The sequence below is a fragment of the Cydia splendana genome, chromosome 12 (genome assembly GCF_910591565.1).
Source record: "Cydia splendana chromosome 12, ilCydSple1.2, whole genome shotgun sequence".
Taxonomy (NCBI): Eukaryota; Metazoa; Arthropoda; class Insecta; order Lepidoptera; family Tortricidae; genus Cydia; species Cydia splendana.
This window is the reverse complement of record NC_085971.1, coordinates 14,174,294-14,202,019: the sequence shown is the minus strand read 5'-3', so window position 1 is coordinate 14,202,019 and position 27,726 is coordinate 14,174,294. Positions and strand designations below refer to the sequence as shown.

The following is a 27,726-nucleotide window of genomic DNA, read 5'->3' as shown; positions in this document are numbered from 1 at the left end:
ACTATGATCTTATATTTATTATATTATGGGTAATCAAATATTCTGTTACTGTCTGTCCTTCGGGGTTCCCCGAGGATGGGGGCCTGGGCACGGGCCCAATGTGCCCTTATGGTAAAGACGGTACTGAGCGTAGAAGCAAAGATCTATTGATTGTGTAAGGTTAAGAGTCCGTCTAAACTAACTTTGCACCGATTTGAACAGAACAAAGTGAACAAGTGTCATTATAAACGTCATAATGATTTTCATTCGTGGTGACATCGCTACACCTTGGCATTGCAAATGCCATGCAGAGTTATCTTGGTCCGAATCTAAAGTCTAAGACAATTTCGTGCTTCGAATTTGACAGCTAAACGAGATGGCGATGTACGGCGTATACGGCTCAGTAGTGTACGTTGTAAGGTAACTTTGATTGTCAAAAGTAGACGTTTGACAATTCAGTGACCACAAAACCTATGTGATCAAGTAAAGCATCATGTGATCACCTCCTGACTCTTCATCATCTTCAATTCATAGGAAACGTCTTCAGTTCATAAGAAACGTCTCCAGTTCATAGAAAACGTCTTCAATTCATAGGAAACGTCTTCAGTTCATAAGAAACGTCTTCAGTTAATAGGAAACGTCTTCAGTTCATAGGAAACGTCTTCAGTTCATAAGAAACGAAGTGTTACTCACCTCGGCTCGGACCCGGGCCGTTCTAGCGTGAGTCATCCTTAAATCGAGGGTCACGGCTAAGTGGTTTATAATGCAGAGTCAATAGGAGGTAATCTTTGGACAGAGATAATCGGTCAGGTAAGGCTGAATCGCGTTCCTGTGCCATCAATATTTATTTTTATAAATTGACCAAAAAGTAGGTAGGTTAGGATTTATCCTAATTAAAAAATAATAAATAGACACGAAACCTACCTTCGCAAGGAAATTACATTTAAACATGTGCGCTCTAACATTTGTTGAGGGTATTTCATTCGAATTTATTATTATTATAATTAGGTTTCTACCTACTAGTAGTGCTAGAAATAGCTCACCCGAACTGAGATCTCGCCATACAGTACAGTGGGAAAACTAAATAAAAGGTAGGTATAAATACCTATAGAGCAGGTTCCTACTCGTATCTCTTAACTTTACTCTATGAAGCCTTTCTTTTAAAAACTAGGCCATTTTTCCCATTTCAACCAAGTCTTCCCACCTGCCTTCAAGATTTCAAAAAGAGGAAGTTCTTTATTTTTAATGTTTGTTACTCCATAACTCCGTCATTTCGGGACCTCACTCTCGTCTCGACGCTCAATCAAACCGGAAGACTGCATAAGTTATTCTCAGGGCATAGCTACAAGATTGAGCGTACTAGAAATAAATGCACGGTTGTTAGTGAATAGCTGTTACATTTGTTTTAAGAAAAGCGCCATCTGTTGACGCGTAGCTGAAGCATTCGATAAATTTCTTAGGTTGGTAGTCATGTTTAGTCTGTACGTGCATGGTGAACTTTATTTAGCACAAAACTAAAAAAAAACTATTTCAGTTAGGGGTCTATGGAAGCAGTCCGGCATTCCTATTGGCTAAAATTAGTCAATTGAATGAGCGCGGCTTTTGTCACATCCTGTTCTGTAGTATTGTTGGTCGAGTGAGTGCTGCATGGCCTCGACTCGACGTAGCGTAGATCCCGTTCCAAGATTTGTCTATAAGACTATAATTCGTGTGCAATATTAACCGCGTTATAATTCGTAATGGTGTTCTCTAAAAGGCCATGGATTTGATGAAAACGGTAAGCAGACTGTACATTCCACATGTACTTTTTAATTTGTTTGGCTTTTGTTTCTTGTTTTGGTGATTTTGAAACTGGCCATTACATTAGAAAAAATATCTCTTTCCAGAAATTGTGGGCACGTGGAAGGTAAGTGGTGATAGTTTTCATAAATAGATGGTGCCCAGTTTCGAGTAATGTGATAAAGAATCTTCAGAGTGTTGATTTGTCAATACATAATTGACACCCGGCCCGGCAACTCGGCCCGAGCGTTGTTACGCCATCTTATAGTCCTCCAAATGTTCCGCATATTTTACAGCTTTGCGTTGTTAAGAGGCACGATTAGAGGCTGAAAGTCACGCTTAAATCGAAAAGGATTGCAATGGAAGTTGGTTCAATAAACATTGCTTTTAGGTATGTCATTTTCACTATTGCATCTTATTTCACGAGTACAAACCACATGTGCGTAATTTGTTGTTGTTGTTATTTGGTACAGAATTGCGTAATATACTTCTACTTTGCACGTTGGGACACCGCGAAGTGTATTTAAAAGTTTCTGATCATGTATTTGTGCTTTAAAATTGGTGTTTCATCAATAGGTGTTATGTATAACCTACAAATTTGACAGGCAGTGAATGTAAAAAAGTCCAATGTTCATCTTGGGAAGAAGTGTCAATGTATCTTAGTTTTGCGGATAACTTCAAGGTTACTTTTCCACTAAAATACAAGCCTACTGATCTTGGGTAGTTCTGTTGAAGTTGAATTCATAACCACAGATGTGCTTCTTAGAGTTGTCTTCAAATTGTTCCACTGTCACTTTCATTGCTTATATTCTATAACTGTGTATAGTTGATAAGGAACTAGTTGAAAGTAACCTCAAACTCTTCCAATTTCTATAATTACAAACGGTGAGTTACTTAAATATCTCAAATAGGATACTTACTTGAAATGTAAATTTGTTGAATTAGATTGTTTTAATGTATCTGTGCTGCTTTTAAAATACATTTTAGCACTTGCAATATGACAAAGCACTTAAGTACTTGAAAACTACAGGCAAAATAAGTTTACTGTCTATATTATGGAAGCGGTGCTAGGTACCTATAGACTTATAGATCATTATTAAAACTGCCCCTTTTGTTGGTTACAAAACTTGTAACATTACACTGATTGAAATAAAATGTTACTGACTTTTCTGTTAATAACTACATTAATTTTATTGCACACTAGCATTACAAATAATCAATACAACTCTTGAAATAATGAATAAGGTCCTTTTATTTAAAATAGTAATATTTTTGTTGGATATCAGTTTTGCAATAAACTAAAATAAGTATTTATTTAACTACTATATAAATCTTTATTTGGTGTAAAACAAATTGATTAAACATAAAAATTATAAACTAAAATAAACCTAAGAATGAGTAAAACTAACTTAACAAATAAAATATTACCCCCCACTCTGATTGTCTCCCGGATCAAATGTGCCAAAAATACTGGCGGCATTACCCCGCTGAATGGCCAGTGATATTTAACTTAAGTTATATTGACATGAATAAGGTCTATCATTGATCATAATTGTTGTTTTTCCTCGGGAAAGTTAGTTGGCCATACTTGTATGTGTAATCAACAGTTTCATGTCACATCGGTTGCAGAGTCCGTCTAATCTAACTTTGCACTGACTCGAACAGAAAAAAGTGAGAGGATGACATTGACATAATATTTTCATAGAAATGATGTTGCAAATGCCATACAGAGTTAGTGTGTCTCTAGACATTTAGTACCAGCTCAGGTGAATCCACCAATATAATTATATGACATATAATCTGATGAAAAGGACTTTATGCTCATAGGGTTACCAGATGCCAGGAATTTTGGCCGTTTGTCAGGAATGCGGCTGGAAAATGAAAATGTCAGAAATTTTAGTGAATTACCAGATTTTTTTTAATTATGTACCTAAAAGGTACATTATTAAAATTTACTTACATAAATCCAAAATAAATCAAATTTAAGCACATATCGCTACCTAGCTAATCTCCTTTGGTCTTATGACAGCTATAAAGGCATCCTAATTTATAAGAACAATTAAAAGGGTCAAATAGTGCAATTGAGTCACTGAACTTCAAACTCTGATAAATCAACTGCAATTTAATCATAGAGTAAATTAAAATATAATATAACCTTTATATTAGAGTGCATTTATCAAGACTTATAGAGGATATTCCTTTCAGAGTGTACTGTGATCCGTCATTCAGACTTTATTGTAGATTTTTGACTGACTACTTGGTTTGTTTGCTTGCTTGAGGCTGGTGGACCTATTTTTAGAAATTATTCACTCTATTGACTATAGTATAAAATATACTGCTATTATATTTGCACTCTACTGTAAATGGTACTTAAACATTTTTTGTTTGTGTCTATAGTATGTATCTGTATATACAAACCTAACAACTGATGTTGGCTGATACTATAGAGTCTATAGACAAACATGTTTTTTTTACAGGTAGTATAGCAAAGGTTTTGAGTGACTAGTGGATGGCAAACTCTCCTTGATAGAGTTGGACCAAGCCCTCTGTAATATCTATAAATCAATAATGTCAAATTTCTATGAAAATAAGATGTTTAATAATGACACTCCCTCACTTTGTTGTATACAAGTTGGTGCAAACTTAGCTTAGACGGACTCTATTGCCTTTTTAACTGTGTGTGAAAATTTCAACTGTCTAGCTATCACGGTTCATGAGATACAGCCTGGTGACAGACAGACAGACGGACAGTGGAGTCTTAGTGATAGGGTCCCATTTTTACCATTTGGGTACGGAACCCTAATAATTATTAAATCAACTTTAAACCTTAGTAAGGAGTATAAACGACTATATCCCTATTAATTACTTCTTTTATTAGGATGCTAATAGCCCTACTGTCAATCCTTACTCTCATTGTAAGCTTTCTATTACAATGACTCAACTTTTGGCTATTGTTCTTATATGTATGTAAAAACTACACTATCTTATATATACTACTTCCTAGACAATGACATAAAAGCAGTATTATGAACATTATGAGACTGCAATCACTTCTATGCAGTCGCACTTAAAAGATTATGCAATGAAGTACTTTGTTCCACTACAATAACACTCTTAACTGACCGTTATTTCATTAAAATACAGTGTATGTTTAAAACGCTACATCACATTGGGTTATTTGAAAACTATGACGATTTTAAGATGCATAAAGTATTATCAAGCTTTAACTATGTGGCTGTAATAATTCTAAATAGACCATTGCCTTGTACTAAAGTGTTAGATTGTTCAAACTATCATGATTATAGAAGATATTTGGATAAAACCTGCATGTTGCATAATTATATTGGTTTGCCTTGATTTTTATTAGGAACTTTTTTTTTATAAACGTAATAACGATATTATTTTAATTTCTATGAGTTTATTGGAATCAAGAATTTACATAGTTAACAAGGCATAGTTTATATCCTTCATGAACTTGATCCATGTAAGACTTTCGCATAAAGTATGTTTGTGTAAATATTTCAAATAAAATATGGGTCCTTTTTGTCCCATCACACAGCACACACTCATGAAAAACTTGAGAAATTATAATATTACCCTCAAATTCTGTAGAAAAGAAGTTGATATAATTCTGTAGAATGTGTACATAAACCGTTACACAAATAGTGATGTAAAATTGAACAAAGTACTTTATTGTATACATCATTTTAAGTATGATTGCAGTCTATTCTGCCTTCCCTGTCTGAACAGCTTAAAACTTCTGGTAGTTAAGGAATGTGTCTGGCCTCAGAATCTGTGGATTTGGTGTGTATGCTCTTCTGCCATGCTTAGCAAATGCTGTAACTTTATTTGGTAACTCATTTAATTGTCATACCTTAGCGTGGGGCTTTTGGAAAGCTTTGGAACTGTTTGGATTTGTGGGTTGTGTTGTGACTCTCACTTTGAGTTTGTTTAAAGTTACTTTATAATATTGTAGAGTGCTAGGTTAATTTTGCACCGACTTTGCAGTGACAAATGGTGTAGCTGCCATTAGACAAATGACATTACTTGACGTTTGTGATGGCAATTTCACACTGTCACGGCGAAGTGTGTAAAGATTTAGCTTAAATAATCGCGATCGCCTGGCGTCCGGGGCACGGCATATTCAAAGTCTGGTGTTCAAAGGGTTAAACAATGAACACAAAAGGATTGTTTCTTTCCCACTATAACAATACTATAAAATGTTCAGGCTCAAACCTTCTCAATGATTACTAAAATAAAAAAATTGATACAGCCTTAGGCCGACGACCTTATCATAAAATAAGGTACCATCATGCTCCGGGATTATTGCGCCATTTAGGGTCCTAGCTAAATTAGTTGTTCAATACTTACACTATAGAATTTCCAACTTAGCAAGAACCTGGTATAACAATCCCGTGTGGTGATTGTACAATATCGAATTACAGTCCGACCGCTTAAATGAGTCCTCGCCTGCGCGGTACGGGGGCGACGGGGTAGGACGACTAAGGGTGGCGGCGAAGGTGCGGGCGGCAGGCGTACGGAGCCCGCACCTTCCCCGCCGCCCTTAGTCGTCCTACCCCGTCGCCCCCGTACCGCGCAGGCGAGTACTCATTTAAGTGGTCGGTCTATAATTTTCAAATGGAGTTACCACATTTGCTGCGCACGATGTAGATACATGGCTATATATCCGTGACGTGTTTCAGGAATATGAGTTCCTAGACTTGTCAGATGTGAAAGAAGCGGAACTAAGCAGTTTGCAGTGTGCACTTTACCAGCGGAAGACGGAGGCTTCGAGCTACGGTTGGACCGAGCCTGCTATTGGTGAGTTCCAATTTAGAATTATTCGCATGAATCTAGCCGCCACCATATAGGTAATAGGGAATTTTACGCGAAACTGCGTACGGGGGCGCTACTACCACAATCCATTACAATCTGGGTGTCTACCGCGAAACAAGAAAAACTAAATTTCGTTATTTAACCTCTCTATCACTCTTGTATATTCGAGCGATAAAGAGGCAGATAACTAAATTACGATTTTCGCGGTGCCCGGTAGAACCTTGTTAACAAAAACCGCCTTGACGCATCATTGTCATATTCTGTTGTCTGTGAAAACTTGTCAAAAAACAGTTTAAGGCACAGTATGTATAAGTTACTCTTTGGTTTACTAGCTAGCTTAGTGCTGCACTCTGGCGGCAGAACATTGCAGTAACACCCCCTATTTAAGTTACGCTCTCATTTTAAAACGACATTCAGAAATAACATGAATGTACCATGGGCAACTTTGTATGGAGCCTGGACCCAACGCCAACAGAAATGAGAGTAAGCTCATTAGATAGGTATTTCTATGTACTTAATTTGGTTCTATGGGCACCAAGCGGAATTCCATTGCAGAACTGAGATATTGGTATTTTAACCAAAATGTCGTCACCCTTATTACCTAGGCAATAGAGTCCAAGTAAGTAATTTAATTGCTGCAGGGTAGATGTTCGCGCACGGCCAGGCGAGCACACCAAATGATTTTCCGCGCTCGCCCGGCGGTGGACTCTATTGCCTAGGTAATAAGGGTGACGACATTTTGACTAAAATATCAATATTTCAGTTCTGGAATGGAATTCCGCTTGGTGCCCATAGAAATAAATGAAGTACAGAGAAATTCCTATCTAATGAGTAATGACCTAACTCTCAACTCTGTTGGTTTTGAGACCGTTTTGACGCATAGTCCTTTGCATTAACATTCTAGTAACATCATCTATTTTTTTATATCTATTTTTGGTACTGGTTTTCGTTGCTAGAATTTCTAATATAAAGATTTTAGAGCAAATAGAAGTTTTACATAGGTTGGTAACAGGCATAAATATTTTCATGCCAAGTTTCATGCAATTTAAGCATGTCGTTTTTTTTTGCATTAAATGTGGTAACAAAAGGTCTTATATATTATAAATTGAAAAAGCATCACACATTTTAAAAAGAGAGTGTAATTTCGATTGTATGGAAGCGGCTTAGCAAAGTTTGTTAAGTTAACAAACTTTTGTATTTATCATAGCGTTGGTACTAATGAGTTTCTTGGATTGGAACTTATGTACTTACACAATATCATTTGGTAAGAAAACCTCGTAAAGGACACCGGACCGGTTTAATGAAAAATAAATTACAATACATATGCTATATATAGAAAAAAAGACGCCATAGGCAATTTTAAATAATAACCTACTAATAAAATTTAGATATAAATTACATCGTAACATGTATCTGTCAAACCGGCTGTGTTTAAATCGTCAAGGTGCAAATCGGTCTTTATGTAATCCTCCCGGCAATGGCGACTACATCAACAATTCTTATCCGGATTATGAAATGCCCTAATGTGGCAAAACCGAACTTTGTCTTGAAGACCTAGATGCTAAGCGTCATATCCGCAAGACCAGGGCCGTCTTAAACTATGCTGGGGCCCTTGGGCACATAAAAATTGGGTGCCCTTTTCAAAAGTAAAGAAAGCAAATTAAACTATCATTTTTCTACTATGATCTTCTATTTATTATGGGTAATCAAATATACTGTTACTGTCTATCCTGCGGGGCCTCCTGAGGATGGGGGCCCTGGGCACGGGCCCCGTGTGCCCTTATGGTAAAGACGGTACTGCGCAAGACGCGATCTAAAGGCCTGTGCACACCGGCTTGCGTGTGCGTGACGTGCACGTGCGCTAAAATGTTGGAGCCGCACACGCACACGTCACGCAAGCGGTGTGCCGTCTCTCATGAGGATCTGTATACTACAATGCCGCACGCACACGTGCACGTCACGCACACGCAGCCGGTGTGCACATGCCTTAAGCCCTCCTACACATACACCCGCAACTCGACTGAACAACTCCATTGCGCATCGTGTGACCGCATCTTCAAGGCAAAGTTTGGTTTTGCTTTAAGTAATATTTGCAATATGATCCTATTGTTTGAATCGCTATTGTGTAAATGTAAAGGTATTGTGTGAGTCGTCATAGTAACGCCTTAACTTACAAGTCGTTATTAAGAGCCGAGATTATAATGTTAAAATAGACACATCAAACTGCTTTGATCGGCTTAAATTAGAAATTAGTCTCATATTACAATCAAAAATTTGGTACCGTAAGGTCGGGGTACTATAGCTCCTCAAGGTTACTTTTCTCACCCATGAAAACCTATTTTATTGAATTGATAAATTCTTAAAAATTACATTATGTGATTAATCTGTTTTTGTGTAAGCGTTTAGTGGCGTTTTTAAAAATGTATTATTTCATTAAATGGGTTTTCATGGGTGGACAAAGTAACCTTGTAAGGGCTAAAGTACCCCGACCTTACGGTACGGCAAATGTAGACATGAACGGTAGAGTAGTTTTTTTTACAAGCAAGTAACAATGTTTTCAGTTCTCATTCTCTAAAAGTTGGTGTTTAGTAAGAAAGACGGTTGTTTTTTTAAGCTCTATAGCAGGGGTCTCCGAACTTTTTTACCTGAGGGCCATATTGCGCCTCAGACCCTTAAATATTTAAAATAACCTTAAATATTTGATATTTCTCTATATTTTCTTCGCAGTCGAAGTCAAAAGCAGTATTGCCCATTTCATTCTAGACCTATATCGGCCCTCGCTTACGCTCGCACCGGTTAATTTCCTCGGATGAAATGGGTTACTTAATGCTCTTGTATAATCTACTAAAATGTTCCAGTCCTGAACACTGACCCAATAACTGCCACCTTCAATCTTTATTCCAAGCAATAAAGGTAATAACGGCCTGTCAACTACTCAAACAGCCCAGGCGTTTACTTCACACTACACTTGTATACTGATACTGTGTTATACAAAAATACTCCAAATGCAATGCTCTTATTTCTGTTTGTAGTGTATCATTGCATTCAATCTCTTATTTTCATACCTATTTGATACTTGACTCGTAGAAATAGAACGATTGACATCAGAAGTTGTAAACAATTAAGGTGTCTGTTGACTTTTATAAAACAAAAAAGGACGTGATATTAAATTGATACAACTAAGAATTCATTAATATACAACCTTTTTTGTAAACTTCAAGTCAGGGATACACTAGAGGCGACAAATGTCGAGACGTGTCACCAGCGACATGGGGTGAAGCGGCGCGACGTTGCCGAACTTCACTCGACATGTCGGGCAACATCGCGCGACACGTGTCACAAGTCGTGCGTTGTCGCTAGTGTGTGTCACAAGTCATGTGATGTCGCCAGATATGTCAGGAGAAGTTTTGCTAACTAGACGATGTTTTCCGTCGAAAAGCCAGTGGCACCTAAATATCAAATGGTATTTCATACACATACGTCCGAAAATCTCATTGGTACAGTCAGTAGCAAATAGGCTTGTCAATGTATTTGTTAGCCAGCGCTTATTTCGCTGGGCTAGGCTTTATTTTCGGGTTGGATAACACACTCACAACATGTTTGACCGCAGATCTGTCCTCGTGTTCCTCGTCGACCTTGGGCCCGCGCACCGTGTCTAGCAGCCTGGACAGCCTGTCGGGCGGCGAGTGCGAGATGGCGCCCCACTCGCCGCAGCGCGCGCCGCCGCCGCCGCCCTACGCGCAGCCCCCGCCCGCCTACCCGCAGCAGTGGCCCGTGGCGCCGCCCAACGTCTACGTCAGCCAGGTGAGTGCTACTGTAGCCGCAGCAGTGTCCCGTGCCGCTGCCCAACGTGTACTTCAGCTAGGTGAGTGTAGTAGCCAAACCAAAGACCCGTGGCACCGCCCGTGTACGTCAGCCAGGTAAGTGCTACTGTAGCCGCAGCAGTGGCCCGTGCCGCTGCCCATCTTGTACGTCAGCCAGAATGCTATTGCTGCAGTGGCAGGTGGCAGCACGTGTACGTCAGCCAGGCGAGTACTGTAGCCGCAGCAATGGCCCGTAGCACCGCTCAACGAGTACGTCAGCAAGGTGGGTACACTACTGATATAGATGGCGCCTCGCGCGCCACAGCGCTACGTTGTTCCCCTGGAACATTGTTTAAATTAAAGCTTGGTTTTTAACATTAAAATTCACCAAAAATGCAATTTTGTTGTAATTATAAGCCCATTCCATAATATGTCGTCCAGACTATGTCAGTAGACCGAGTAATAAAAATCCTTGTAACAATCTGCTACATTAAAATTTGTTTCCTCGCTAACGGGACAGAAAAATAATAACAAAAAATGGTTGATCCACCCATACATACAAAAGTAAAAGTAAAAAAAAACACTTGCACCCAATAACATTATAATTAATAAAATAGTACACGTAAACAGTCGAATGCATTCAGTGCTGTGTTTTTATTAAGTACCGATTTTGACAGCAATTCATATAAAAACATATTTGGAACACCACAGTTCCATATTTAAATCAACACTGTAGATGGCGCTGCTGGATATCATAAAACTACAAACATGAAATATGCAAGATTATGTTAATACCTAGAAAGGTCATGTTCAATAATGATTTGACCCTAATGAATGACCCCCAGACAAGTTGTTAAAAAGAGTGACACAGGCCACTGACTGCATAATTAATGAATGTATAAATCTTATAATGAATGAACAACATTTATCTATTGAGGAATTCTCTGTCATATTTTTACAAAACTAACATTATGTGGCTGCCTTAATTAATTTAACACTTACAATGAAAAAAACTTGCGCAGTGAATATTTATTAGAATACATAATAATACATGCTACGAAATTGCCTTTACAATTTTTAAATTTTCAACATCGGGCTACAGTTTTGAACTGTTTAAAAATTTGCTAATATTTCCAGGTCACCGCCAACGTGAACGTGCACGGCTACATGGGGCAATACTACCAGCCTCCCCAGCCGCAATACGCGCCGCCGCCACAAGTGGACCGCCCGCCGCGCAACCATCGCCGCGACCGCCGCGGCAAGCGCCCTCCTTCCCCACCACCTCCCCAGCCACCCCCCTACTACGTCCAGTACCCACAGTACTACCCCGCTGCACAGGCCCAGGCTGGAGCCCCCCTCTACCACCTACCCGTATATCAACCTCTAATGTACGGACCTTATGCGTACCCGCCTTACTACCAAGAATATCAGATCCCCGTCGAAGGCGAAGACAAGCCTGATGAATACCAACAAGAGGTTGTGATGGAGCAGGAAGCTGTAGATGCTTACTACGCTGGCGCTCATTACGCTCCTCCATACGGCCCGCCCGTAGACGGTGGCGTAGAATACATGCCACCTATGTATCTCCCACCACCTCCACATCCACCACCTATACCTATACAGCCTCAACCACCACATCAGTCGACTCCGCACCAGTTTAACGTGCACGCTAAAAACTTCGTAGTCCAATCGCACAATCAGAATAAATCGTACACTCCGCCAGAAAAAAGTCAAGAACAGAAGACGCCGCCGGTGACCGTCTCTGCTGTGGAATCGTTGCCTATTAAAGATCTGACCATCAGCAAGGGCCCGGGCAGCCCGAAGCAGACAGAACGACCGATAGAACAAAAACCTGCCAGTGACAAAACTTCACCTACCCCTAAAGTAGAAACCGTCAAGCCAGCTTGGGTAGCGAATGAAAAGGCACCTGAAGTTAATCAGATACCTGCTAAGGCGTTCCCGCCGATGGCGTCTGCGAGTCAAGTTCCCGCTGCGAATAAGATGCCTCCAGTGGTAAATAAAACTACGAAAGGCCCAGCAGCCCCATTCTCAGGAGGCAAGCAACCGGCTAAGCCCCTGGTTCCTCAAGCAGCCGTGCCTGTACAACAGGCAGTATCTACCCCAAAGGCGCCGTTTGGCAATAGACAGAAGAGGGATAACGTGGCTAACAGGTCACCGACGAGTGAAACTACCGAAGTCCCAAGCCCCGCCGCGCCGGTCGAGCATCCTAAACGCGATCCGCCGCTGCCGCCAAGCAAGGCGCCTATGCCTATCTCGATCACGCTACATTCGCAAGGGCCACCGCTGATCGTAACTAACAAATCACCTTTCGGACACTCTAGGAAGTCGACAGCCGCGCCTGAACCACCTCCAGTGCCTCAGCCGCCTCCCCCAGCACCTACTGCGTCAGATTTCCCCCCACCACCCACTCCTAGAAACCGTGGAGACTTGCCGCCGCCTGTGGTGCAGCCTCAACCGCAACCGGCTCCAGGGAAATCCTGGGCAAGTCTATTCTCAAGCAAGACTGCAGCGGTCACAGTGACAGCTTTGCCGCCCGCTCCTCTACCAGTTGAAGAGCCCCCAAGCCCGACCACAGTATCGCCACCAGCGACGGCTAGCATTCAAAAACCAGTAGCGAAAGTGGGCCCTTTTGACGCGTCTCCATCTCAAATAACGGCTCCAGATAAAAGCTCCCCTATGCCCCGGCCGGCCGCCGCACCTACCGCCATCTCTTACTCCGAGAAGACCTCTGTGAACGCCATTAGTATAACCCCTGCTGCTAAACCGGCATCTCCCAGCCAACCTGTACCCGAGGTCCGGGAGGTTCCTATTCAGAAGGAGCCTACGCCAGCGCTGCCTGTGCAGCCTTCGCCATTCGCTGATGACCCAAACTCTTACAGGATGGGAGGTAAATATTTTCAAAATGTCTGAATATCATTGAAATCAGTTGATCATTTCCAGTGACTAAGATATTTCATGTCTTATTTGTAAAGAGCTAAGTCGAAATATTTTAAGAATTTATCTAAAGAGATACTAGTGAACTCCATTTAAGTATTAACCCTTTGAACACCCGCTTATCATGCGCGGTGCGTTATCGTGAACCTTGCCGGAATACACGAAGTTTGATATTTCTGTAGCCGCACGCGTCAGATGACGTCTGGCGGTCAAAGTTAAATACATTCTAAATCTGTTTTAACTTGATTTTTCTATTTAAGTTTCAATATTTTGCGTTTATAACATTTCGCCTACTCCTGTCTCAGAGCATTAACCTTTTGAACGCCAAACGGCGCATCCATTTGCCGTGCCATTGACGCCACGGGGGTAAAATTTGGTTTTGTGAATAAATAATGCCAACCTAAAAGTGGGGTGTTTTTCAGTAGATTTTCATCAAAAAACGATCACCGTCAAATGCCGTCTTTGGCGTCGTTGTCACGATTTTGCGTTGACGTCAATTGCCGTCTGTGGCGTTCAAAAGGTTAAAACTATTGTTTTACTTATAGTCTCTTTAATATATTTCTTATTTTCAGAATTCCTGTCCAAATATCAGCTGGACAGCAAGCCAGTGACGCTTCTACCCCGCGGCCTCACGAACCGCTCTAACTATTGCTACGTCAACTCGATCCTACAAGCGTTGATCGCGTGTCCTCCCTTCTACAACATGCTGAAGGCACTGCCCTACCAAACCCGACGTGGCAAGTCTAGCACGCCCGTCATTGACTCCATGTAAGTCAACTTTTCAATTCTTTCGAGTGTTAGTTTCCTTAATAGCCGGGTCCACACAGAGCGAGCATACGCGCGAGGCAATTTCCTAGCGCACAAAACGGCCAGTGTAGACGTGCCTCGGCCGAGGCGGAGCGCGCGAGGCATGTCCATATGCTCGCTCTGTGTGGACCCGGCTATTGACGTATGAAAGGAAATCGTCAAGCATTTTATAATTACTTGCACAATTTTACACATGCGGAATATCTCAATCAATAAATAAGCCGAGATTTCGAATTTTTCGTTTGATATTTATAAAATTCATCGGGTAAGTTGAGATATAAAAAAAGTTACGCAAAAGGTTTACTGCATTTGGAAAAAAAAAATTAGCAAATATTTGAAGAAATTGTTACACCAAAAGTTTTGAATTCTACCAGTTTGCAATGTCTAGTTTACAATGATGGTATTATTTTTCGTCTCTGAAAATGGTTTAAACGATAAATCATTTCTTGTTGACAAAACTTGCTGAGTAAACTATAAAATATTGCAAACATATCAGTTCATGGACAAGTTTAAGTACGAAGATATGAGATAAGTAATGCCCTTGCATAATAGCGCTTATACAAGGCAGGGAAACAATTGTAACTGATAAAGATCGTGCAGAATGTTACTTTGTAGCAATTTGTTTGTAATTATACAAGCAATCAATTCTACGCATTCAGTTAAATAACATATTACTAGTGGCTCTGTGAGACCTTGTGAGCATAATTTAGAACTAAATAAATGTATGGCTACGCCATTTTGAAAAATTTCCAAAAACAGAATCGACAATAAATATATAACTATCGAACCTGCTTACAAAATTTCAAGAGAATCGGTTGAGAATTGCGACTTGTAAAGGAGAACATCCGGGACATATGAAAGCATTTTTGACAAAGCTGAAACGGAGACTTTTGCTAACGCTCGGTTAACTATGGGAAAAGGTTTATTCAGTATTTAGGTCTATAATATCTGTAAAGAAAAAAGTTGTAAGTTTATCAATTTCCCTCGTTCATATAGAAAGATTGTTGATAATGATACTCTATTACGAAGTTGTGAATATGACTCTGTTATGCAATTTTCACATATTTATCATTTATAGGTAGTGAGGATCGTAGTTTCACGCTAATGTGAGAACGTATATTTCGTATTGTTTTTCTATATGATGTTGTGATCGTCGTTTCAAGGCCGAAGAATTACCTATTAGAGTCAGACCAAGCTAAGTTGGCAACGAGTTTGATAACACAGACTGCGCAAGTGTTATTTTAAAGGCAAAGCTTCTATGAAATTTATTATGAATACGTCAATTTTCGGGGTTAGTTGTCAAGCGGACCCCAGGCTCTCATGAGCAGTGGCAAAATGCCGGGATAACGCGAGGGAAGAAGAAGAAAGTTTCTATGAAATTATGACGTTTGTACAGTCTGTGCTATCAGTCGTTGCCAGCTTGGTCTGATTCTACGACCGAGGGCCGATTTCTCGAACGGTATTAGTCTAATATTATTAGTGTGTTGTCATGGCAACCCATACGGTTTGACAGTTCGTGGACTAATAATATTAGTCTAATACCGTCTGAGAAATAGGCCCCAACACAGGAGAATGAAATGACCAATCGCGACCGTTACACTGTGTCCCTGCTTCGTCTTTGATTAAGGACAGTTACATAAACGTAAGTCATCATCCAGGGTGGAGCTGTGCTACGAGTTCAGCCCGCTGGCGCTGGGGCGCGGCGCGCGCGGGGTAGGCGGGGCGGGCGGGGCGGGGCGCGGCGAGGCGGGCGCGCCGCAGGTGCCGGCGGGGCCGCCGCTGGACGGCGCGGCGGGGCTGCGCGTGCTGCGCGCGCTCAGGCCCTTCCCCGGCTCGCAGGAGGGCCGCCAGGAGGATGCCGAGGAGTTCCTGGGGTGCCTGCTCAACTCGCTCAACGATGAGATGCTCGAGGTGTGTATATTGAGCCCTATACTTATACTCTGTATCTTTAAGTACTTACAAAAGTAAATAAATAATTTGTACATTTTTGGGTAGTTATAACATTTCTTGATTAGCCAACTAAATACAAAACCACCTGGATTTGTCACTGAACGAGCTAACTTTAACCTACATCATTTGATCATGTAATGTTTTCATTTACCCTCAACAGGCTTAAGAAGCCATTTGAGAGTAGATTTTGTTTACTCTTTTTTGAATACCTAAAGATACGTACAGGTCTTAGACTAAAGCGTACAAGTCTGAGCCGGGTCGCCTCTAGTGCTATCGGGCTGTAAGTACTTTGTTTTCTGTGATAATCGTTTATAAACGCTAAAGGAAACTTAAACAATATTTAATTACACAAACGGGTCTACCGCGGTATAATTTCATTGTTTTTACCTTTAATTCCGACGTTTCAGCTGAGTTGCACCAGCTGTGGTCACGGAAAGACTGACGTCCCAACAAATGTCAACGGAGATATTAATAAAACACCACTAAACTACCCGAAATTAGTTTATAAAAATGTTCGGGGTAGACAAAGAAATTGCAGCTACCCGTTAAAGTTTAATGTTTATTGTCCGCGGCACGACACGCATCACTCACAGTATCCGTACACTGGTCCGAAGATATATCCGCTGGTTTCAACATTTGAATCACTGGTCCCCAAGTAGACGATAATTTGTACCCGTCCTCACGATTGAAATTTTTAGGGTGTTTTTTAATTTCAATCGCCTCTCGGTAGACCCGTTTGTGTAATTAAATATGTGTACAAAACGCGAGAGTTTAAAGTGTTAACTTAAACAATGTTTGGATGTATTAATTTATACAGCGATCGGCAACAGGCGGCCCACGAACCTCCCTGGTTATTTTGTATGTAATATTAACAAACGACAATGTCTGATAAAGTCACAAATATTAACAAAGTGCGGCCCGCGTCAACTTCGTTAACTACTATGTGGCCTTTGGTTCCTAAAAGGTTGCCGACCGCTGAATTTATACAATATACATCCTTTCAGTGAATATGGCTGATTGCCAAAATTTGCGAGTCGCGACCAACATTACTGAGCAAAAAAATATCCTATCCTAATCTATTATACTTTTATTGCATAACAAATGGTCTCATGTTGCACATGTTTTTGTCTAGAATCTAGATTACCGATAGCTCCTACGCAGTACGGTTGTGCTATTACGTATACGCTATTGTACAAACAAAAACAACTCTTAATCTAGTTCTGATCAAATCTAGTTTACAATGATGGTACTATTTTTCGTCTCTGAAAATGATTTAAAAGTCATTTCCTTGTAGATAACATCGACTGAGTAAACTAAATACTATTTTATATGAAATAAGAAACTTAGTTGCGGTGTAAATTCCACTATGTGATCTGTTAAATTTTGAGAAAATAATACTTTATGTACTTCATGTACTTGTATGGTCGACTTCACAAACTAACAACCCAAAAATACATAAAACACGACCTTATTACAGTACGTACCTATCTTAGGTTGGTTACGGTGGAATAACCTGTCCAATGTCAGTGTGTCTCACTCTCTCATTAAAGCAAAATGTGAGACGCAATACACTTTGGACAAAGAAATTGGATAGTTGGAATACCACCCTTAGAGGCATGTTTATGTATATTTGGAATGTTGGCTTGTATTTGTGAACTCTATTGTACCTATAGTTTTTAGTATTTCATTTTGGTCATCAAAATTCAGGCTCATTTTGGAATTATAAGTCAGTATTGAATTAACATGCGTATTATAATACCGCCCTTAAAACTGTGGAAATATCAAGCGATAACATTGATGTTATTATAATTTTCAGCTGATGAAACTGGTGGAACCGGAGGAGCCTAAGGAGGCGATTGCTCCAGTGAATGGAATCATCACACAGGAGCAACCTCCCGAGGAGGACGATGATGATGACGAATGGAAGGTAATATTCATTGTTTATTTGTAATATTAGCTGTTCCACCGCCAAGGAGTAACTAGCGGCAAAATAATGACAATTTGTTCACTCGTGGAACGTATTATACAGTCGCCATCAGATATATCGGAGCAGACAAGGCGCTCACAAATATCTGAACACGCAAAAAAAACATTCGCTTATAATTTAGTATTGCTAGTAGGTCATAGCCGTTCATGAGCAAATAAACTAACACGAAGCGTAAAATTAACATTAATTACTTATTGGCAATTGAAAAATGTGTCACACAAATTACTTCGAATTAGTTGCTAAGTACATAATTTTTTCACAAATGTTCAAAATTAATTTATTAGTCAATTTTAAATAAATAAAACTTTGTTATAAATTTAACTAGTGTAGTGTATTGAGTTATGTTGTAATGGAAATTATTTAGGTACAACAAATCTACAAATAGTCAATTCGCTATGTAATACTAAAAGAGTTGTTGCAGCGAAATGAATTTAATTTGATTCTGGCCGACGCTGCGAAATGAATTTAACGCTTTGTATCCCTCATTATTCCTGCATTTCTACAACTAGCTACAAAATAATTAGAACCAAACATGACATGACTCTGCGGGAATTACTTGTTCAAGTGTAGCTGGAAAATTCATCGGCGTGTGACTGTGGAGCTCCTGTGGACCTCCTATGGAGTTGATAAAGCACATTATCTATGACAGCCCAAAGAGAAAATATCCTGGAGATTCCCTAGATTTGTTCTTCCCTGATGTGAACGCAGCCGCATCATGGGTGAAGCTGGATCGTAAATTATAGTCCTTAAGTATTAATTATTAAGAGTCCTTACTCCTACAGACGAGCGTATTTTGCAAAATGCTTCCTTTTTCATTCAAGATTACGATATTTATTCAAAAACTGATAACGTACTTAAATAATCATTTCTTAAACTAGGGGCTGAAAACGTTCAAATTTTCATTTTCTCTTTTTGAACCTAAAATAAATGAGTTTTCTTAGGAGTCTTTTTCAAATTTTGCAGTGAGAAGGGTCGTTTCGGTTCTCAATTTTGCAGTAAACAAGAATCATTTGGTACATGAATCATTACAATTCAACTCACCATATCTTGTACGAGGGGCTGACATGCTTGAAAATCGAAGATTCATTTAAAAAAATTGATAAAATACCTTCCGAGTTTTCTTAATTTTTTTGGTGAAAACAGGGTTACATTACATTTTTTTATCGCAAATTGGACTTATATTTTGCCCCAAAAATAATATTTTATCAAATTGTAACTTTATGTTTACTCATAAAAAAAAATCATAACTATAGGACCTACCTAGCCGTAAATCTATTTTTTAGGGTTCCGTACCCAAAGGGTAAAACGGGACCCTATTACTAAGACTTCGCTGTCCGTCCGTCCGTCTGTCACCAGGCTGTATCTCACGAACCGTGATAGCTAGACAGTTGAAATTTTCACAGATGATGTATTTCTGTTGCCGCTATAACAACAAATACTAAAAACAGAATAAAATAAAGATTTAAATGGGGCTCCCATACAACAAACGTGATTTTTGACCAAAGTTAAGCAACGTCGGGAGTGGTCAGTACTTGGATGGGTGACCGTTTTTTTTTTGCTTTTTTTTTCGTTTTTTTTTTGCATTATGGTACGGAACCCTTCGTGCGCGAGTCCGACTCGCACTTGCCCGGTTTTTTTTTTAAAGACGTATAAATCACGCTGCACCGACACCGCGCGCTCAGTCTCCGCCGAGTGCGCTTAGGGGACGGACCTGTGCTCGACCGTCAGGCGTTCGTTGCTTTCGTAACCATCGAGAGAGTTCCGAGAAGTGCTGTATACTATGATTAGAAAATTTTGATCCAAGGGTGTACATTTTTTACACCATATTTAATTTTAACAACCGACTCTCGCTTATGTGATAAATTTTCAGTGTTACTTGAATTCTGGTTAGGGTTTGCATTTTTATTATACCCGGACGACCTGGATGATGTCCAGGTTCTCATGATAAGAGTCAGGAATGGTCACCGAACTCCTAATCTACTCATCATAACTCCATCGTGTTTGGGCTCAATAGATTTTCCTTGACGAACACCATCGATCTAGATGAGGTCCAGGTTCTCATGATGGAGTCAGGAGTTGGTCACCAGAACTCCTAATCTACTCATTATCACTCCATCGTGTTTGGGTTCATTAGATTTGCTCTGACGAGCATCATCTATCTAGATGAGGTCCAGGGTCATGAGACCCTTCTGGTGACCAACTCCTGACTCCATCATGAGATGATCACCAGAAGTCCTAATTTACTCATCATAAGTCCATCGTGTTTGGGCTCAATCGATTTGCCTCGACGAGCACAATCTATCTAGATGAGGTCCAGGGTCATGAGACCCTTCTGGTGACCAACTCCTGACTCCATCATGAGATGGTCACCAGATGTTCTAATCTACTCATAACTCCGTCGTGTTTGGGCTCAATAGATTTGCCCCGACGAGCACCATCGATCTAGATGAAGTCCAGGTTCTCATGATGGAGTCAGGAATGGTCACCGAACTCCTAATCTACTCATCATAACTCCATCGTGTTTGGGCTCAATAGCTTTTCCTTGACGAACACCATCGATCTAGATGAGGTCCAGGTTCTCATGATGGAGTCAGGAGTTGGTAACCAGAACTCCTAATCTACTCATCATATTTATTTTTGTGGTATGTTTCCATTATTTTTTCTGAATTGAACAAGTAAATGTGTGAAGACCTAAAATTACTACCTTTAATATTGAAAGGACATCCTAGCCTGAAAATTAAAATTTACAAGCATATTATTAAATACTAATTCATTCTTAAAACCCCAAGTTTTTTTATGACTTCTTCACCAAAAATTTTGAGAAAATCGTTCCTAAATGATCACAAAAACTTGCCTGAATTTACTGATATTAAGACATCACCTACCCTACTGTCATTGTCATTGTTTATCGATAGCATAAAAAGTAATTAATTTATTTATGTCTTTACTTATGCAATTTATTACCAAAAAGTGATGTATCATGACCAATAATCAAAACGTATCATTATGTGTTTAGCTGATATCAATTCTAAAGACTTTTTGGTGTACCCTCGTACAGAGGTAAACAATCATTATTATTTACTCGTCGTTGGTTATATATTATCTCAACACATATACTCTATTGACTACTACCATGCTTATAAAATAAAATAAAGAGTGCCAATATAACGTTAAAATAAATTTACTTGCAAATTAAATTGAAAAGTATCAAAATTATTTTTGTTTGCGTTGAAACGCGCTTAGCTTTGCCGGCGCTCGCGTACCGAGCGCTAACGCCATCTATCGAGTGTTATTTCGCAAAATCGGTGAACGCTCTAAGGAATAAGGGCTCTTAAGGACTATATGTTCGGTGCAATGCTTTAATACGTTTTGAGTCTCGTACAGAACCGGAACAAGTCAGTGTAACAGAGTACGCTTGCAGGTGATGGGTCCGCGCAACAAGGGCTGCGTGGAGCGGCGCTGGGCGGCGCGGCGCACGCCGGTGGCGGACATCTTCCGCGGCCGCACGCGGCTGCGCCTGCACCGCGCACCGCAGCACGCCGTCACCGACGCCGTGCAGCCCTTCTTTACGCTGCAGCTCGATATCGAGGTGAGGAACCAATACCAGATGGACGCGGTCATCATAATCTTCCCAGTATCATGCGTGGCTCACTCCGCGATTTCGTCGTGTCACTACAAGTACATGCGGCCCACACCAATTTTTGGTGTCTAGCAGTAGTAATTGACGCGCACCGCTACGGAACGGACGCCTACTCGCGCTTGCGCGCCACCTTGTGGTCATATTCTGTCGTAATAGACGCGTTTTTTTAGAGAGTGAACCTTCTGTACCTAGTACTATTATTTATTCTGTGCCGGTGTGGCAAACTGCAGGCGTATAATGGCAGTTTATATCGACGTGCTAAAGGAACTGACCGCGTAGCCAACACGCCAATCGCTTACGCTCTGTAGCGATCGAAACGCAACTGTCACTGTCGCACTAATATGGAAGAGTGATAGAGAGACAAAGCGTTTCGTTTTCGAAGCGATAGCGATTGTCAGCTTGGCTAGGCCGGCAGTCTCTTTTTAAATTCTTGACTTGTAAATAAGTGACGGACGCTGTAATTATCACGTTTTCATGTACAACTGCGACCTTCATATTCGTACTGATTCAATCGCTGATAACCGTCTGGATTAATAATGGTAATTTTTTGGCTTTTTTCTTAAATAACTTCGAACCTAAGTAAATTATAAAAAAACATGTCCATCTTTGGGTCACTAATTTACATATGTGTACCAAATTTCAACTTAATTGGTCCAGTAGTTTACGAGAAAATAGGCTGTGACAGACGGACAGACAGACAGACAGACAGACGCACGAGTGATCCTATAAGGGTTCCGTTTTTTCCTTTTCAGGTACGGAACCCTAAAAACGTCGTAGGTATCGTCAAATTGAATTGATAATTTTGCATAACTTCCATAAGAGATCGCTAGTAAGGTGGCGCGGTGCCGTCATATAGCGGCCGTAATACAGCGGTGAATGACGTCACTAGAACGTTGCCTATGTAATCCAAATGGCGCGGTTTCCTAGAGAGCGGTGTTTGACACCGTAACGTCAAAAAGCGGTGCCGCCATTTGCATGACGGCCGTCTTGACGGTGTCGATAGTTTCGTGAACGTTTTATTTGATAGCGGTGAAGCCATTTCTACTAAAATCTCAAATGCACCATCTGTACCACGAGATTTTAATAAATGGTCTTACACTACGATTATTTTCCTCTTCTGATGATAGTTCATCCTTCAAGTAAATTATTAAAGCTAAATCAAGGTCGTCTTTTTTCTCTTCTGGATACGTTTCGTTTGACCTTGGTGGCTCAGGGTGTGTTATGACGCAGTGTAACTTTCCACATGTCGTGACCGTAAAGACGGCCGTCTTTTTGCGTCCGCTACATGACGGCCGCTATATGACGGCACCGCTTTCCTAGGAATCCAAAGCTTAAGGGGGATATCTTTCGAACGATTTCAACTCTACGTCCGCGCAACAACGACCCAATCTTCGCCTAGAGGCGCTGCGACGCCAATAGCACTATCGTCGCAGTTTATATGGTGAAGTTCTACTTTACCAGTCTCATTTACTATGATGCTACTATTTTTCGTCTCTGAACATGACCAAGACATGTCCTTGTAGACAAACCCAACTGAGTAAACTAGAAACCACAAAAATCCACCCTTCTTTTATCCGCCCATACTAAAATTAATCCTTTTTCAGCGCGCATCGAGCGTAAAGGATGCCCTTGAACTCCTAGCGGGCAAGGACACACTAGAAGGAGTCTCGGACGCATGGCAACAGTTGTCCTTGGAACAACTGCCTGTGGTCCTGTTGCTGCATCTAAAGTGCTTCCAGTTAGACTCCGAGGGCCACACCGCCAAGATTGTCAAGAATATTGACTTCCCTGTTGATCTGAAGATTGATCAGAGTAAGTTTCTTGTTTCGTATGTATTTTTGTGAGTCCTATTTGGTGAACACATAGAAACTGTGAAGAGTTTTTATTGCTCTTGTTTTCAAATACTTAGTTTAAGAAACAGCATTTAATCATCACATTACAAATTCAATTCTTTATCACACATCACAAAATCTGACAAAATTTTGCCCCAAATGAAATATTAGGTTACCAATCTTTATATTTAGTTTTTATTTACTTTATGTTTATTTGGGCACAAACGGTTCATATTCGTTAGGTATTTCAATTTAACGGTCACCTTTACGCCTACTGACGCCGGACTGAGCTTATTTTGTTCATAATAACCAGACATCGTAAATTTTATAGCATTTTCGGTGCAGCAGTGGAGTGATGCTAACGGAATTAGTATAAACATTTTCAACCCTAATGATCAATTAGCGCTAATTACGTTAATATTAACCTTAATTTACCATTTCAGTTGGAATTATCTATACCAATACCGTTAACACCACTTCGCTGCACCAAAAATGCTATAAAATTTACGATGTCTGATAATAACATACGACTTATAGTTATAATAGACAAATTAAAGACTAGTAGACATTTTTAACTATTATATATCAATCTACAATGATGGTACATTATTTTTCGTCTCTGAAAGTGATTCAATCACATACTTGTGGACATCAATGACTGAGTAAATTAAGTAGCTGTCCCCTGCTTATTTTTTCACCCAAAACTTCTATACTCAAAATAATATGTATTTACAGAGATCATGTCTTCAAAGATCAAGTATTCGGGCAAGCAGCGTCTGTACAAGCTGTTCGCGGTGGTGTACCATGAAGGAGTGGAGGCGGTGAAAGGGCATTACGTTACCGACACCTTCCACGGGCAAGCGGGCTGGATCAGGTATGATTCACTTTTTAATCATGAAACATTGTTAACCCTTTTTCAAATTGCAAGTTTTGGTGAATAATTTCAAGTCTAACTTTTTAATCATGTAACATTGTTAACCCTTTTTCGAATTGTAAGTTTTGGTGAATAATTTCAAGGCGGTTCACATTTTGCGCATGTGTATATGGTTGATAAATCGTACTATGCCTGGAAAAGGGTAAATTGCGTTACAGATGCCACATTGTCTAATTGTTAATTTTTGCAGATTAGGGTCGTTTCGTAATTGTACGTGATACTTCAAATCAATTTAGTGCCATAGTGATTATAAACCATTCTACAAGTTTAGGTTCACGACTATCATCAACAAGCACGCGAAACGTTGTCTTAGACAAAATCGTGGAAATGCATTTTTTTACCTATTATTAAGCATATTGTCGATACTGTGGTTACTGTGTATGTAAAGGCCTGTCTCCATATTGCGCGGCAAACTATCGAACATTGGCTCGCGAGGCAGCCGCGCGCAATGGATACCGGGTTGGCTCGCGAGCCAACACGATCAGATCGAGTTGGCTCGCATTAAGGCAGGGGTGCGAAGCTCATGACTTCGGTCAAACTCGGCTCCGCTCGGCTCAGCATTGCTCCGAGCAATTATTAGGGTTGGCACCACTTGACTTCCTTTTGCGTGCACGACCACAGATAAGGTAATCACTTGATTTTTGACAACCCTAAATAGCCGAAAGGGATAGTGCCATATATTAGAAAGGCATGCAGCATGATTTGACCATGAACCGCTGTTAAACTTCGTTTTTGTAGGAAGTTTCCTTTCTGTACGGTAGTACTATTAATTATTCTGTGCTTAAGGGTGGTATTCCACTTGTCAAATTTCTTGGTCCAACGTGTATTTGCGCCTCACATTTTGCTTAATGAGAGAGTGAGATGGAATACCATCCTAAGCAACAGTATGTTTCCAGATACGACGACTCGACAGTGACGCCGGTGTCGGACGGCGCGGTGCTGAAGCCGAAGCCGCCGCGCATGCCGTACCTGCTCATGTACCGGCGCCACGACACGCTGCCCCCCCCCCCCCCACCCGCACCCGCACCCCCATCCCCACCCGCACCGCGCGCCCGGCAAGCCCGAGTGAGCCGCCCGTCTACAGTGAACCACCCGTCTACAGTGAACCACCCGTCTACAGTGAACTGCCCGGACAGTGATTTGTTTATAAGTGTTGTAAATACTGTGAAAGACTCGAATCGTGCCTGTCGAACGCTCCCTAAGGTGCAACGAAGTTGTCTCGTGTACGTAATGTAAGTATAACTTTTATGTTTACGAGCCGCCCCCGGGGGCTATGTAAAAAGAGTGGCCGGCGGTTAGCACTCTGCACGTTTTGGTTTTTTAATGGAAATAGTCTTGTGTTAGTTTGAGTCGGTGGGCGGTGCTAGCCGCCGGGCTTAGTTTTGTATGTGTAATATTTTGTACATTAGGCTCTTTTATTTGAGGCGTAGGATTACTTTATGTGTAAATTCGGATACTTTTTAGAATAAAGTACAAAATGATATTTGTTTGCCGCTCGAAATGGAAGCTGATTCTTAGCTATGACTATAAATTGAAGAAACTCTTAATGATGCATTCGACCTAATTTATTTATTTTGGTAACTAATTGAATCTGCGAAACGATTGTATATATTGATTGTGTACGTATTAAGTAACTATAGGAGCCGCGTTCTCTCCTGGACAATATGGAATTGTGGTGTTATAATTTGAAAAATAAAAAAAAAATGTGTAAAAATCATAATTCATGATACATATTTCTATATAATGGTAGAATAATCTTCCTAATACTCTTCCATTGGAAAATGTAAAGGTACTGTCGAGTACAAACATCTCCGGACAATTACCAGAGCGCATTTGAGAAACTAAAGTGATGTATTGTAAAAAGGAAGACTGGTATGTGAATGGTAGAATTATGTAACGTGAATTGCAGACGTTCGTCCTCTTCGTGGTTGATATGGGTTGTAGAAGTGGGTGTCTGGCACTGAGTGCCGGAGGAGGAGTGCTCTTGTATGTGATATGGGATGCCTGAGATCGACGACTAAATGTTTAGCTGTAGTCACTTTATTGTATAAAATTGTTATAACGATATAAGTGTTACATATAAATAAACAGATATATATTATCTCGCCGTTGGTATGTTGTATGAAAGGATGCCTGTTTTTAATATTATTCGATTTCAAATTGAGGTTTATATTACTTATTTTGACACATTACAATAATATTCACGTATCATTACATGATCACATTATATCTATTGTCGAAGATCATTAAATTATTAGTAGCATTTTGCTGATATTAAACTTTTTGATCTCACATTTGTTGTTGTTGTTTGGGAAAAAAAATGTATATGGATGTGAACGAAATTTTTCTTCTCTAGTAATATAGGCAATACATCAATGCCTTATTATTTGAAATACAATATTTTCTTAGTATGAAAATGACCAAAAAATATAATAAAAAAAGTGTTTGAAATTGCAAATAAAATAGAGCTTTTCTAAATTGTTCTAGTAATGAAAATGCAAACACCCTTAGAGTTAATAAATATATATATGTGTAATTAATTATCTTTAATAAAATACTTCGGTTCAGTGTCCAAAAGTTGAAAAAATATTTAGTCTTAAAAATTAGTCAATTTAATATTATATATTAATGAAAACGAAATAGGTTTAGATTTGTATGGTTTCTGAAAGAGGTTATTTACGGCTAACACGCTAAGCTTTTTTTAATAGTAATACTAGTTTTTGTTTAATTTGGATCATGGGTAGGTCATAATACTTAGTGATACTGGCAATAATTGTAACTCGTAATAGGTAACGAAGTTTAATGGCACCTACTTTACACCAACGCGGGTGGAACTGAGTTCGTCCGCGCAGTCCACAGTCCACGTAACGGCTTACACAAGTGTGTCGACGCATATTAAAATTGCCTTTAGTCTTAAAAAAATGCTACACTAATTTGACGTTTATTCCTTTCTGACATAGCTCAAATTCCTTTACAATTTGCATGGGATTAAGTAACTTTTATATGTGTCGTCACTCTCAGTAGTTGCAAGTTCTCTAGGATTACAACATACGAATTTATCACCATTCTGCCATACGAAATAGGTATTTGTCGGCAGTTTCTCTTCCCACATTATCTTCCACGATACTATCATGTTCATGCCCTGACTTGTTTATTTATTTGGATGCAGTGGAGCCTGGTGCTATTGGTTTATGTCTGCGTGCCAGTCGTTATAGCAGCTGTCT

General features: G+C 40.1%; 1 protein-coding gene and 1 long non-coding RNA gene across 2 annotated transcripts in view; both read left to right on the top strand.

Annotated features, from left to right (window-relative positions):
• The window catches only part of LOC134795744 (uncharacterized), a 333,124-nt gene that overhangs the window by 301,260 nt on the left and 4,138 nt on the right, over positions 1-27,726 (top strand). The gene's annotated exons all lie outside the window — the stretch shown is intronic.
• Positions 1,399-26,910, top strand: LOC134795650 (uncharacterized). The gene is made up of 11 exons (XM_063767557.1): positions 1,399-1,756; positions 6,462-6,579; positions 10,205-10,398; positions 11,535-13,305; positions 13,925-14,120; positions 15,818-16,070; positions 17,926-18,036; positions 21,518-21,685; positions 23,341-23,548; positions 24,304-24,442; positions 25,399-26,910. Exons 1-11 carry the CDS (start codon positions 1,739-1,741, stop codon positions 25,736-25,738), a joined length of 3,516 nt encoding a protein of 1,171 aa, XP_063623627.1. The 5' UTR covers positions 1,399-1,738; the 3' UTR covers positions 25,739-26,910.

Bases quoted from the DNA above. Each gene is read 5' to 3' on its own strand.
- LOC134795650 (XM_063767557.1), top strand. The intron at 14,121-15,817 runs GTAAGTCAACTT...GTCATCATCCAG, and splicing joins ACGCCCGTCATTGACTCCAT to GGTGGAGCTGTGCTACGAGT. The intron at 16,071-17,925 runs GTGTGTATATTG...TATAATTTTCAG, and splicing joins TCAACGATGAGATGCTCGAG to CTGATGAAACTGGTGGAACC.